Source organism: Crotalus tigris, unplaced genomic scaffold (genome assembly GCF_016545835.1).
Source record: "Crotalus tigris isolate CLP2741 ecotype Arizona unplaced genomic scaffold, ASM1654583v1 scf7180000017628.32516253702:7417878, whole genome shotgun sequence".
In the NCBI taxonomy this organism is placed as follows: Eukaryota; Metazoa; Chordata; class Lepidosauria; order Squamata; family Viperidae; genus Crotalus; species Crotalus tigris.
In genome coordinates, this window is record NW_024096523.1 from 2,412,851 (window position 1) to 2,427,629 (window position 14,779).

Genomic DNA, 14,779 nt, shown 5'->3' on the forward strand with positions numbered 1-14,779 from the left:
AAGTAGCTCTGCAGAGAGAAGTCTGTTGTAACTTCAAACTGGTCATTAAGTGAGGACTTTCTGTATGTGCAAACTCTGTGAATGGACAATTTAATCCTTTAGACCAGTGGTTCTCAACCTTTTTAATGCTGCGACCCCCAACCGGTCATAAGTCGAGGACTACTCAACTGGTGCAGCACCGTTTGCAGAATGGGACTTTTGGCGGGCTCAGCAGGGCAGAGACAGCCTGGACAATTCCTATTGGCTTTTGAAAGCCAATAGAATTAGACTCTATTCAAGAGAGTCTCTTCTATTGGCTTTCAAAAGCCAATAGAATAAAAGGGAGTAGCACAGCTAAGGAAAAGGAGGGGAAAAATGGCGGACTGCATTGTTTGGCGAACCCCGTGAAATGGTCGTTCGACCCCAAATGGGGTCCCGACCCACAGGTTGAGAACCACTGCTTTAGACATTTCAAGCGTGGTCATCCAGTAACCTGGATAGCAGTAGTGAGAATGCTGGAAGTTCTGGGTTTATCTAGAAGTTTTTGAGTTGTCTCCCTTTGGAGAGGTCTTTGGTGCTCTCTGAGCTTGATTCTTTTCTTGCCGACGTTTCATTACCCAAACTAAGTAACATCATCAGTTTGGGGAGTGGGGTTTGCTCTCATTTTATATTCTATTTATGTCTTTCTGGGAATGTAAGAAATACGGACAGTAACTTTCCTCAATCAGGTGTCTTTCAGATGTTCTGGACTACAAGTCTCACCATCCTTGGTCAGCATGATCAGTGACCAGCCTTCATTATTTTCCTTCCCCTCACTATGGTTATTATTAACATTTGATTCATTTGCATCTTCCTCCAGGATCTGGCCAGGGAGAGGCAGAGACAAGAGAATGCATTTATTATAATGCCAACTGGGAACTGGAAAAGACTAACCAGAGTGGAGTGGAGCGTTGCGAAGGTGAAAAAGACAAGCGCCTGCATTGCTATGCATCCTGGAGGAACAACTCTGGATTCATTGAACTAGTGAAAAAAGGATGTTGGCTTGATGACTTCAATTGTTATGACAGGTAAGGGCCAAGAGATAGGAATTCTATTTTCAAGAAATAGGGATTGTCCTAAATTCCTGTTTAATAGTTTACGGAATGGCCACAGACCGGCTGCCAGCGATAGAATTTTGGCCCCGTGATTCCTATTCTTAATGTAAACAACTGTCAGGCACAAATAATCAGGGGCATTCCTTGAGTTCAAAGCACAAACGTTTATTATTACTACCTATAAAAAAGAATTTAGTCCACTAATGTTCAAAGTTAAATTGGCTAAATTCAGTAGAATTCACAGGGGGCTGGACTTGAATCTCTTTGGCAACGCAATGAGTCTAAACTGATGGGACACTTAATTCTGCTTTCCAGCTCAGCCTGCTCTTCTATAACAACTAAATCATACCATCCCCCCTATTTTATTTATGTCATTTTATCAGTGGGTCAGAGTGAGTAGGGCATTGAAAGTCTTAGGGTAGCCAAAAGCCACCCATTTGATTTTCATTCCTCTTAATGATTAGGTAGAGATTTTACAAAACACACCTAATGGAAGTTAAAACAATTGTTTTTAACATTGTACACCAAGCAGACCTGCTATGGAGTCAGATAGCAATTGGGTGACTGGGCAGTGAACAAAATTAAAACTAAAATAAAAACAAATGGAGTAAGTTGATTGATTGATTATGTGCCATCAAATTTTTGAATTCTAACAATTACAAAAATTTATCCAGCCAAAATGTAAATATGCAAAAATAAATTATGCATTAACCAAGAAAAGCCAGCTGGATGACTTGGGGCCCATCATCAGGAGACCATGAGTTCTAGTCCTGCCTTAAGCATGAAAGTCAGCTGGGTGGCTATCAGCCAGTCCTTTCCTTTCAGCCCAACCTACCTCGCAGGGTTGTGGCGGTGGTGGTGAAAAGAGGAGAAGGAAGGAGCGTTAGATAGTTCACTGCCTTATGTACAAAAATAATTTATAAAATGTAAAATACATGAATAAAGCTTAAAAGATCTAAATAAATGGGTCCCTTCACATACTCAGGATCCAAGACCTGGGCACAGAGCCAAGACTTTACAAAAGGCCAGCAAAGTTGGCACCATTTCTGGTAAAGCCACCAATTCAATCATCACATACCGGTAAAAGGTTTTTTTAAAAATCAGGTTTTACAGTGTTTCCATTGGCAAAAGTCCTCAGTTGTAAAGTCCCACCCCAACATCAACTCCCAGAATTTTTAAGAGTGGGAAAGACCCCTCCTCTCTCCTCCAGTCCATCCCCAAATCCTTCATTTTATGATCCCTGACTGTCTGGAATCAAACTGTCTTAACAGCTGTGAAGCTGAGCTCCAAGACAAAAAGGAAGCTATATCAAACCACTATTTCCCCCATGGCTGTCTGAGTAGTCCCTGACTTACAACAGTTCGTTTAGTGACTGTTCGAAGTAACGACCACACTGAAAAAAGTGACATGATCATTTTTCACACAACCATTGCATCATCCTTATGTTCATGTGATCAAAATTCAGATGCTTGGCAACTGATTCATATTTATGACGGTTGCAGTGTCCCGGGGTCATTTGATCACCTTTTGTGACCATCTGACAAACAAAATCAATGGGGGAAGCCAGATTCGCTTAACAACCCCGTGTCACTAACTTTAACAACTCCGGAGATTCAGTTAACAATTGTGGCAAGAAAGGTTGTAAAATGGGGTGAAACTCACTCAACAAATGTCTCATTTAGCAATGGAAATTTTGGGCTCAATTGTGGTCGTAAATCGAGCATTATCTGTACTAGCCAGAGCTTCTGCAAATCATAGTTCAACAAGAGACTAGACAGCCATTTGTCCAAAATTGTATAGGGCCATGTGGTGAACCTATGGCACACGTTCCACAGGTGGCACGCAGAGTCCTCTCTGTGGGCACGCGCTTCATCACCCCAGTCCTACGCCTTTAGCTGCGTTTAATAAAACCTTTTTGCTTTAGGCCTCTGCCACCATGTGCAAAAAAAAAAAAGATTCAATCAATCAATTTCAACTTCTCGCGGGAAAAAAAAGATCTTGCAAAGTTGGAATTGATTGATTGAACTTTTTAGTCCCACCCAGTCTGCCGTTACCACCACAGCCACACCCACCCAATGGGTCACCCCCACCCAATGGGCCAACCCTACCCTCACCCAATGGGCCATGCCCATCCGGCACCCGACAATACATAAGTGGGTTTTGGGTTGCAGTTTGGGCACTCGGTCTCTAAAAGGTTCGCCATCACTGGTATAGGCTTTCCTGCCTGAGCAGAGGGTTGGACTAGATGACCTCCAAGGTCCCTTCCAACTTTATTATTATTATTAAGCACTGGGGAGCTGTGGTTCCCTTATTTCCCCCTCCCTGTGACCTCCTCCCCAGGTAATCCCTGCTGAATGGGGGTTATTTTCACAGAGGTACTTTGAGGAGTGAGAAGACTGACGGTCAAGCTGACTTCAGTTTAAAGCCTCTATATTCGGTCAATCATTGCCTGTTTTTTTTTTCACGTAATTGTAGAATCCAGGAAAGCAAAAAAAAAAAAAAAAATATCTCCCAGGTGTTTTTGCACAATGAAAGCCCAGCCCTTTCCAGCCTGTTCAAGAGAATGTCCTGTACGTGGCAGACCACGTGCTCTTGTTTGCTTGTTTGCTGTAGAATAGGAGAAATTAATCATTTGGAGCAGCAATCTGGAGAAAAACAATTTAGGGTCGAGGGCAGACTGACTGGGACTGTGGGCTTGCTTTTGAGCGACTATTGTCATTAATTGCCCATTTCAGGATGGCCACACAATCATTCGCATTCTATTTTTGTTTTGTTTTTGATGGCGTCAGCTAAACCACTCAGCTGTATTCCTTTTTAAATGCACTTAGTTGGTTTTCTCTTTGCTCCAGGAGTTTATTAAATGTTTACAACCACATCAGTAATAATGGCTGAAAGAAAAAGTTAGATTTATAACGAGAAGTAGGATGATAGTCATGGCTGAGAAGAAAAATAAAATAGTCTGAACCTATTAGGTATGGCATTTCAAGTGGGCTGATGGTGGGAACATTTCTTTGAACTGACCATGATTCTTGCAAGCACTCCAGTCATCGGGAATGGGTTATGGAATCCCTGTTTGCATTATAGGTAGTCCTTGACTTATGATTGGTCGGCTAGTGACCATTTGATGCTACAATGGACCTCCAAAAGCTACTTATGATCTGGTTTTGAAACTGTGACCAGTTCCTGAGCACCCAAAGTGTGCTCGTATGACCATAGAGGACCCCCAACCATAAGAAAGTTGACTCTGGGTCATAAGTACCTTCCAGGTAGGTCCATCAGAACGTAAGTGACCAGTCATAAGTCAAGGACTCTGTACTCTGTTCAGCTGAGCACACTCCTGATTCCCTGTTGTCCATGTGATGAGGCATGGAATTCCCCTATCATGGATGGAGGAAGCTCTGGTTGATATCACTAGGAGGACATGTGATCGATCTTGGTGGCATCTCAGAGAACGATGTGCTAAATACAGCCAAGGAAACAAAACTGAACTTCAAGAAATTTTATCCATTTAGGGTGGAATCGCTGGATACAGGGATAAAGGACCACCTTTTCTTGGGTAGCTTTGAAGACTAAGTGATTCTTCTTGGACGCTTGTTCTCCAAAATACTCTTTCCTGCATTTCCTAAGGGAGACTTCTACCATGGGTTCACACAACTATTTGTGCAAGTAGGTCACTTGGTGCAGCTTACAAACTATGGCCCAAATATTTCGGCATGATAAACTGGAACGTAAGAAGTTGAAGCCAAAGTTTGTTTACCACAAAATATGTTTTTGCATTGCATCACTTTGGCCCCTAGCTTAGCCAAAATGGCAGGTCAGCCTGCCTTAGAAGAAGGATAATCAGAAATTCTTATAATTTCCATGAAAAGAAAAAAAAATATAAAATTATTTCACAAGAGATTGGCTTGTAGATTTTATTAATAATAATAACAACAGAAAATGGGGGCAAATTCAGTGAGAATTAGTTCATAGTTATAAGCTGAGAACCATCCTGGATGGTACACAAGGTTGTCATGTTTTGTGAAGGCTCCATCATTTTGTGTGGATTTACAACATAAAAGATTTCATTGGTGGTGATACCATACAGGTAGTCCTTGATTTACAACAGTTCATTTAGTGACTGTTCAATTACAACAGCCCTGAAAAAAGTGACTTAACGATCATTTTTCACACTAAAAACCATTGCATCATGGCTGGCTCAGGAATTCTGGGAGTTGAAGTCCACGAGTCATAAAAGAGCCAAGGTTGCCTACCCCTGGCATAGATAGTCCTTGACTTATAACCATTAATTTAGCAACTGTTTGACGGTGATGCTGGTCCTTACACTTAACTATTCCAGCATTCCTGCAGTCACATGACCAGAATTTCAGCCTCTGGCGATTGGCATGGATTTGTGATATTTGGAATGTCCCGGGGTCATGTGATCACCATAACCTTGTGACCTTCCTGGCCAGATTCTGACAAGCAAGGTCAATAAGGGGAAGCCAGAGTTGTTTAACTACCATGTGCTTCAGTTAACGACCGGGGTGAGTCTCTTAACCATGGCAAAAAAGGTTGTAAAATCAGACAACTCACTTAACAACCATCTTACTTAGCATCTGGAAGTTCCAGTCCTAGTTATGGTTGTAAGTTGAGGACTACCTGTAACTATTATAACTACATCTTTACTTCCTTTAATTTGACCTTCTGCCAGTTTCTTTCAAGGTTTGAAGATCTCTCACCAGGAATTTTGTTCCTTTAAAACAGTGGTTCTCAACCTTTTTAATGCCGCGACCCCCAACTGGTCGTAAGTCGAGGACTGCTCAACCGGTCGTAAGTTGAGGACTGCTCAACTGGTGCAGCACCGTTTGCAGAATAGGACTTTTGGCGGGCTCAGCAGGGCAGAGACAGCCTGGACAATTCCTATTGGCTTTTGAAAGCCAATAGAATTAGACTCTATTCAAGAGAGTCTATTCTATTGGCTTTCAAAAGCCAATAGAATAAAAGGGAGTAGCACAGCTAAGGAAAAGGGGAAAAAATGGCGGACTGCGTTGTTTGGCGACCCCCGTGAAATGGTCGTTCGACCCCAAATGGGGTCCCGACCCACAGGTTGAGAACCACTGCTTTAAAACCTCTTATATCCTAAAATATGGCGCATCAGCAAAATAGGAAAATAAAAAGAATCTGCTTGCACAGGGAAGCAGGTTGAGTTGCGTGGACAACACAGCAATTCACTGGCTTAGCTTCTTTTCTTTTGTGTTGTTTTAATCTATAGGCAGGAATGTGTGGCCACAGAAGAGAATCCGCAAGTCTATTTCTGTTGTTGTGAAGGGAATTTCTGCAATGAAAAGTTCACTCATTTACCTGAAGCTACTGGCCCACAAGGTGAGAGTCAAGACTATAACTCTTTGAACCTAGTTCAGTAAGTTTCCGTTTTTGGTTTTTTTTTTTTTTTTACAAAATGTAGTTTTTTCCAGGTTCAGGAAAAAGGAGGCTGGAGGCTAAAAGATATGAAGAACGGTTGCAGAAATTGGGTATGTCTAGTTTAATGAAAAAGATGAGAGGTGACATGATAGCAGTATTTGAGGGGCTGCCTTAAATAAGAAGGGGCCAAGCTATTCTTCAAACCAGGACAAGAAGCAACGGATAGAAACTAATCAAGGAGAGAACTAACCTAGAACTAAGGAGAAATTTCCTGACAGAACATTTAACCAGTGGAACGACTTGCCTCCAGAAGTTGTGGGTGCTCCAACACTGGAGGTTTTCAAGAAGAGACTGGACATCCAGTAGTCTGAAATGGTATAGGGTTTCCTGCTTGAGCAGGGGGTTGGACTAGAAGACCTTCAAGGTCCCTTCCAACTCTGTTATTCTGGTTGAAATGAATATATCAACGCAATTTTCTAAAATAAAAATAAAACATTTCCTTTCCCTCTTAGAATAATAAGGTATATTCCAGCAGGCTGAATGTTTGTTGGAAGAGCTGACTTTTAAAAGTCCATCGCTGGAGTTGAAAGGTCATGGATTGAAAAGTCTATGACCACAGAAAGAATGTGCTCAACGTTTTCATGGTTCTGAACCTCCTCCTCCTGCTTTTCCTACTCCTCTTCTATGTAAAATGTGGTTTTGATTGGTTGGTTTTTATTTTAGGCCAGGGCCATCTTTAATAGTAGGTCAAGTCACACTGTTTCCTACAATTCTTTTAAGGGCATGCAGGAGGTCAGGCATTAGTGATCTAGAAGACACAAAGTAATCCGGAATGTAGTGTCCATCCAAGAACACAATGTTCTTCTTTTATAGACCAAACCGACTTGTCTGCTCTTTGTCCTGATGAGAAATAGCTGATTTAAAAATTGAATCAAAGTTCTTGAGATCATTTAAGTCATGAGCAGTGAGCTGCTGCGCTCTGTTGATTCAATATCTCAGTTCCATAAACTAGCACCCTGAGCCAGCCACAGATGGCTTGATGTAAGGGGGGTAAGAAGTTTGCCGAAATAACAAATAAATAAGAAATTTCATGGAAATCTGATGACAAATGCATAGTGATGCCGTGATGCCGAATGTGAATTAATACTTGAGCCAAATTCCGTAACACACATGTTTTGTGTGATAAGAGTGATGACCTGTGCTTCTTCATTTCAGTTTTACTGCAGATTCTTGCAGATGTTGCTGTTCAGAATCTCTTGTTCTGAAGACATGGCAAACATGTTGAACCATCTTCAAAACAACTGCCGTTTGTTAATGATGCCCACTTAAGGCACAGTGGGTGGACAGGACTGGGTGATTTTGGATCAATGGACTATTCATTCCTAGCTAAGCCACCATGCTGCTATTTTGCTTCAGTCTGTCAGCTGAATGTACTAATTATGAAAAATATTGGTCCCTAATAGGCCATTTTTCAGGAACCAAAATCAAAACATTCTGGAGCCTGATCAATGATATATGCATGCTTCTCTAAAATGTTTTGATTAAAATAACATTTTAAAAGCCACAATATAACGTTTTAGAAATTCCTGCTGTTTTAACTTAATTGAAGCTAAAGCTTGAATGCTGAGACCCCTCCCCCCCAAATTTTTCCCCTCATCTTTCTCTTTCAAATTGATTTTTCCTGGGGGGGGGGAAATGTATGGTAAGGCTCTTAAGCACTATAATTTTGGGGGAAGAATTTTGGGGGGCTCTTCATAGAAGGAGAGATAAAGACAGACTTTGTGGAGCTTATGAATGCTTCAGAAAAGTGTAGCTGTTATTAATAGGGGCAAGTACTAACATTCACATCAAATTGGCTGAAATAGTCACATTAGGATACAGGTAGTCCTCAACTTATAATGGTTCGTTTAGTGATCATTTGATATTACAGCAGTACTGAAAAAATGACTTATCCTTTTTCACACTTACGACTATTGCAGCATCCTCGTGGTCACGTGATCAAAATTCAGAGGCTTGGCAACTAACTCCTATTTATGACGGCTCTCTGATCATGTGACCTTCTGACAAGCAAAGTCAACAGGGAAGCTGGATTCATTTAACAACTGGGTTACTAGCTTAACAACTGCAGTGATTCATTTAACAATTGAGGCAAGAAAGGCTGCAATACAGGGCAAAACTTATCTAAGTGTCTCATTTAGGAACAGAGACTTTGGGCTCAATTGTGGTTGTAAGTTGAGGACTACCTGTAGCTTCTATCTTGGCTTGAAGGCGGGATGTCGGAGATTGACATTAGTGTCTGGTCTAAACAGAGTTACCGTTTTCTTTCAGTGGTTTATGAGCCACCGCCTCCCAACGCCTCGCTGCTCCATGTTGTCGTTTATTCTTTGTTTCCCATGACTGCTCTCTCCATTGCCATCTTGCTGGCTTTTTGGATGTATCGTCACCGCAAGCCTCCGTATGGGCACGTTGATGTCAGCGAGGTATGTAAGACGGTTTCTGCTGAAGTAGCAATCTGTTCAAGGAACTCAGTGTGGTCCTTCATTCCAGTGATGAAAAGTAAATTGAATTTAAATTTTGAGTGTAGAGTGGAGGGGCGCGATGGCTCAGCGGTTAAAGACGCTGAACTTGGGGAGCTGACAGCCCAGGTTCGATACTTAAGTGTCACGCAATGGGCTGAGCTCCCATTCCTTGCCCCAGCTCCTACCCATCTAGTAGTTCTGAAGCTTGTCGATGTGAGTAGATAAATAGGTACCACTTTGGTGGGATGGTAACGGCGTTCCGTGCAACTTTGGCGTATAGCCATGCTGGCCACATGATCACGGAAATTGTCTTCAGACAACGCTGGCTCCCTCAGCCGAGAAACAGAGGTGAACATCATGTCCTAGAGTTGGACACAACCAACAGTGAAAACTTTTACCTTTTTATGTAGACCACCACTGTATAGCTTGTTAAAAACAAACCCAAAACTAGGGTGAAAATGGTGACCCATGCTTGCTGGAGAAGATTCCTGACTTGCAATCCCTGGGCTTCCTATTGGTTTACTCCTCAGACCAAATTGTCTAAAAACGGCTCCACTGAGAGAAGGGAAGATATTCTATAGCAGTGATTTTCAACCTGTGGGTCGGGACCCCATTTGGGGTCGAACGACCATTTCACGAGGGTCGCCAAACAACGCAGTCTGCCATTTTCCCCCCCTTTTCCTTAGCTGTGCTACTCCCTTTTATTCTATTGGCTTTTGAAAGAGAATAGACTCTCTTGAATAGAGTCTAATTCTATTGGCTTTCAAAAGCCAATAGGAATTGTCCAGGCTGTCTCTGCCCTGCTGAGCCCGCCAAAAGTCCTATTCTGCAAACGGTGCTGCACCAGTTGAGTAGTCCTCGATTTACGACCGGTTGAGTAGTCCTCGACTTACGACCGGTTGGGGGTCGCGGCATTAAAAAGGTTGAGAACCACTGTTCTATAGACTTCCTCTCAATTTGTTTCATTACTGGTACCTGCCAGCTCCATAGCAACTCCTACAAGAAATTCCTCCATACCTTGACAATATTTCAATTTTATCTGATTCCTAGCACCCTCTATCTTTGTTTCCCAGGATCCAGGACCCCCACCTCCTTCTCCAATGGTTGGACTGAAGCCATTACAGCTTTTAGAGGTCAAAGCCAGGGGTCGCTTTGGCTGTGTCTGGAAAGCACAATTGATGAATGAGTATGTAGCAGTGAAAATCTTCCCCGTACAGGTGAGGAATGGAATTATTTTCCAGTAACACCTGGAGCAAGGTAAAAATGTTTACAGAATTCCAAGTTAGCAATTTTATCAAGAGTTCCACCTTCTAGGTCTTCGAGTAAAGTCTCTAGCAGTGTGTCTCAACCTTGACCACTTGACGTTCAGCGACTTCAACTGCCAGAATTCATTCACCGGCCATACTGGCGGAGGAATTCTGGGAATTGAAGTCTACATCGCTTAAGCATTGCCAAGATTGAGAAACACCTAGTAGGTAGAAAAATTTCAAACTTGAAAGTTTAATAGTTTCTCTCTGCTCCATCTTATACCAAACAAATCAAGGGTTATTTTCATACTTCCTCAAAGCTGAGTTACCGTTTCTCCTCCCTTAAAAGTTCGTTGCGCTTCTCACCACTTTGCACAGCCACATTTCGCTTGCTGAACAGACTGCAGCCTAGTTGCATGATAGCCAAATGGCTTGAGGGTCCGTTTTGGATTGCACGCTAAGCCATTATTTATTCTCCAAGTGTGCAGGCAGCCTCTGTTCTATGCACAAGCGAATGGCAATAGGTTCCCAGCTCTGTGAATCTGCAAACATTTTATATATTGCTGTTTTATGTTATTTATCTTGGCAGCTTCTTCAGGCATGACAGCGGGGATAAAATATTTCATATCACAAGGTGCTTTGATTCCAAAGTCTTGGAACCGTATCCTAAAGTATTTCCCCAAATTGCCACAGGATTGTAATTTTTAATGCAAGAAGAGGGAAATCATTAAATCTACGGCTTGTCATTGCCTTTAATCTCAAAAAGATTGCCCCATCCTTGCTAGAATTAAACATAAATAATGCACTTGGCAAATACTTGAGACTCCATTATGTTCAGATTGACAGGAATCATTAGAAATCTTATTCTTCTTTCCTGGGTCATCTAAGAAAACAAATTTTACAGTACTAGGTAACAGATTTTTGACAGCTTAAGCTTCTGCGAGACTTTCACCATACAAATTTAAACAATGTCAAACATGTGAGATGCTTAAACCGGGGAAGTATCTTCAGAATCATTTATTACAGGTAGTCCTCGACTTACAACAGTTCATTTAGTGACCATTCAAAATTACAACGGCACTGAAAAAGCATGACTTATGATGGTTTTTCAGTTACGACCTTTGCAGCATTCCCATTGGTCACTTAATCAAAATTCACATTTTGGGAACTGGTTCATATTTATGACGGTCGCACTGTCCTGGGGTCACGTGACCCCCTTTTGTGACCTTCTGGCAAGCCAAGTCAATGGAGAAGCCAGATTCACTTAACAACCGAATTACTAACTTAATAATGGCAGTGATTCATTTAACAACTGTGGCAAGAAAGGTCGTAAAACAGGGCAAAACACACTGGCAACAAAATGTCTCAATAACAGAAATTTTGGGCTGAATTGTGGTCATAGGTCGAGGACTACCTATATTATTTTTATTTATTACATTTATTACAGGTAGTCCTCGACTTACAGCAGTTCATTCAGTGACTGTTCAAAGTTACAATGGCACTGAAAAAAGCGACTTATGACTGCATTTCACTTAACACATAACAGCACTTAAATGTCTCACTTAATGTTCAGCTCAATTGTGTTTGTATGTCGAGCACTACCTGTAATTGCAGAAACAGAGAGGACAGCATTCTGGAAAATAAGAAAGAGGAAATGCAAAGATGGTCAAATAACAGGACTATTTTTTGATGGATGGAGACGAGAAAAGAGCACCCGGGTGGCTGTAACATCATCGATGTCTAGGGATATCATTGTTCTCTGAACAGATTCATCTGTTTCTCCACTCTTTTTAACCTTCTGCCCTCCCTCCAGGACAAGCAGTCTTGGCAAAGCGAGAGGGACATCTTCAACACTCCAGGAATGAAGCACGAAAACCTTCTGCAGTTTATTGCAGCTGAGAAGAGGGGAACCAACCTGGAGACGGAGCTTTGGCTGATCACAGCTTTCCATGATAAGGTAACAAGGGCTGACTCGGTTGAGGCTTTGTTGACGGCAGGAAGACCAAGGACGTATGCATCTCTTCGTGGGGAGCATTTAAAAGACCCTTAGCAACACAGGGGGAGCCCCTCTCCCAGCTGGGCCAAACTTCTGGCAACAGGTGCCTCTTCAGATGAGCTTCTCCTACAAATCTAAGCACAGGTAGTCCTTGAGTTACGATTGGCCACTTAATGACCGGTGGAAGTTCCAGAATACTTACTTGAGGGAAGGGCGGTGTTTACAGTCTGGATTCAAAATTCTGAGGTCACACAACCACACTTCCCGGACTAAGCAGCTGGGTTACATTAACAGCTGTTGGCAGCATCCTGCAATCATATGACTGTGTTTTATAATGTTTTTTTTTTTGTGTGTGAAAATCCAGCATTTACTTTCAGGTTTTTTGGCAAAACCTCTCATCACGAACCATTGGTTCCCTTAGGGACTGCAGTGATCCACTTCACCTCCCAAAAGGGCATAAAACAGGTCATTTCACGGTGTGTTACCTTACGATCAACATAGGCAGGCTCCATTATGGCCATAACTCGAGGACTACCTGTAAGTGGGCCGAGTCATTGTAGTTGTATTGCTGTAAGTTCAGAAACGGCCCAACAAACTGAGCATTAATTTTCAACCCCCTTGATTCCATTGGAGGATATTTAAGCTTGTGTTTAATTCTCTCCTGCAGATGAATGTCACTGGCAGAGAAGCAAGGAGAAATTTCCTGACAGTTAGAACAATTAACTAGTGGGACGACTTGCCTCCAGAAGTTGTGGGTGCTCCAATACTGGAGGTTTTTAAGAAGAGATTGGACAACCATTTGTGTGAAATGATATAGGGTTTCCTGCCTGAGCAGGGGGTTGGACTAGATGACCTCCAAGGTCCCTTCTGTTTTTCTGTTATTGTGAGCACTCCCTGTGTGTGTGTCTTCTATGCAGAGTCATACTTTTACAACTGGCCCTTGGGCTGACTTCCAGAGAAGCATGCTTAAGATTCCTGCTTTAAAACACTGGCCAGGCTCACTGTAAATGCCACACACACACACACACACACACACACATGGACCTGATTCGGGAGGATGTCAAAGAGTCATAGATATCATCTAGGTTTGTTCCCCCAGGGGTCTTTGACTGACTATCTGAAGGGGAACGTTGTCAACTGGAATGAGCTCTGCCACGTGGCAGAAACCATGGCCCGCGGTCTCTCCTATCTGCATGAGGACATCCCTTGGTGCAAGGGAGAAGGACATAAACCTGCTATAGCACACAGGTAAGTAAGTCCCATTTTTAGTCTATTGTAACACTAAATCAAAGTTTGTTTACTTCTAGATCAGGGGTCTTCAAACTTGGCCCTTTTATGACTGGTGGACTTCAACTCCCAGAATTCCTCAGCCAGGCACGCGTGCCTGGCTGAGGAATTCTGGGAGTTGAAGTCCACCAGTCATAAAAGGGCCAAGTTTGAAGACCCCTGTTCTAGATGTTCATGCTGCTCGTCATGGGAAGGAGCTCAAGGTGGTGTATTGATCCCTTCCTCTTCCAATCTAAACAGCATGTGTTCCTCATACAGCTCAGGGGAATTACAACTTCTTATGGGAACACTAACTATTCCTTGGTTTTCCTTTGAGGTAGCAGGTTAAATTGCTGGGGGCGAGCGAGGGGGGTGAACATGGACAGGGGAAGAGCAACCCAATGGGACATCCTGAACCACCTGAGAGTTTCCATGCCAGTTGCACCAGGATTATTTAACCAGTAGGCTCTTGCAGAAAAGCAGTTTCCACTAAGCTAGAAGCTGAAAACTATCATCGTCGCTTTTTTCTGCTGTGCTGCTGCCCCCTAACGGCACTTAATTTCAGATACAATAAATCCATTTCAGACGTACTCCATTCCTTCATTCCATCATTTATGTATTGGAACTATCGTTTCCTTCAGTGAAGATATTCTTCCTCTTCTTTCATCTGAACAAAAATGAATGTGAGGGAAAGGGAGGGGGAGAGCAGGGGAGGAGAGGAGAGGAGGGAAGAGAAGAGAAGAGAAAAATTGGTGGCCTTGTCCACCACTGTAAGGGCCACAAAACAGCTGCTGGGACTCAGAATCATAGAATACTCACCCTTGTCTTAAGTAAGCTTTTCACCCACCAGGTAGTCTGTATAAATAATGTCTTTCCAATCCCTCAAAGGAAAAAGGTGGTTTGTAAAACAAGGCAAGCCCAGAATATCTGCACCTCTTTTTTCATTATCCAGAAAACAGACTTCTCATCAGCGGCTTAGGAGAACACACAAAGCTACGGCTTACTGAATTCAAACGGGGTCCAAATAATGAAAGGATTTAGTTGTTGTGAATTCTGTAGCCTAATCCCCTTTCTCTTTTAATAAATCTGGACAGGGAAGCCTCTGTGAGAATCTTGGTTTTGGGTGTACTTGGCTCTCAGAAGTTTGACTAATCTGGCATAAGGTCTCTCGGATGGTTTCTCCGCCAACTTTAGCAGCTTTAACGTATAACCAGTGCCTGGGAACTATGTTTCCTCTTTTCTCTCCCTCCTTAAAAAACAAAACAAAACAAAAAA

General features: G+C 42.5%; 1 protein-coding gene across 6 annotated transcripts in view; it reads left to right on the plus strand.

Annotated features, from left to right (window-relative positions):
- ACVR2B (activin A receptor type 2B) overlaps positions 1-14,779 on the plus strand; it is a 76,442-nt gene that overhangs the window by 48,430 nt on the left and 13,233 nt on the right. For 4 of the 6 annotated variants that reach the window (XM_039334190.1, XM_039334191.1, XM_039334193.1 and 1 more), the window contains exons 2-8: positions 839-1,046; positions 6,328-6,437; positions 6,530-6,586; positions 8,805-8,956; positions 10,069-10,212; positions 12,056-12,199; positions 13,338-13,486. In XM_039334190.1, the coding sequence (XP_039190124.1) occupies positions 839-1,046; positions 6,328-6,437; positions 6,530-6,586; positions 8,805-8,956; positions 10,069-10,212; positions 12,056-12,199; positions 13,338-13,486 (964 nt within the window). The remainder of the gene's footprint in view (positions 1-838; positions 1,047-6,327; positions 6,438-6,529; positions 6,587-8,804; positions 8,957-10,068; positions 10,213-12,055; positions 12,200-13,337; positions 13,487-14,779) is intronic. The other 2 variants (XM_039334192.1, XM_039334195.1) reach the window with 1 other exon arrangement.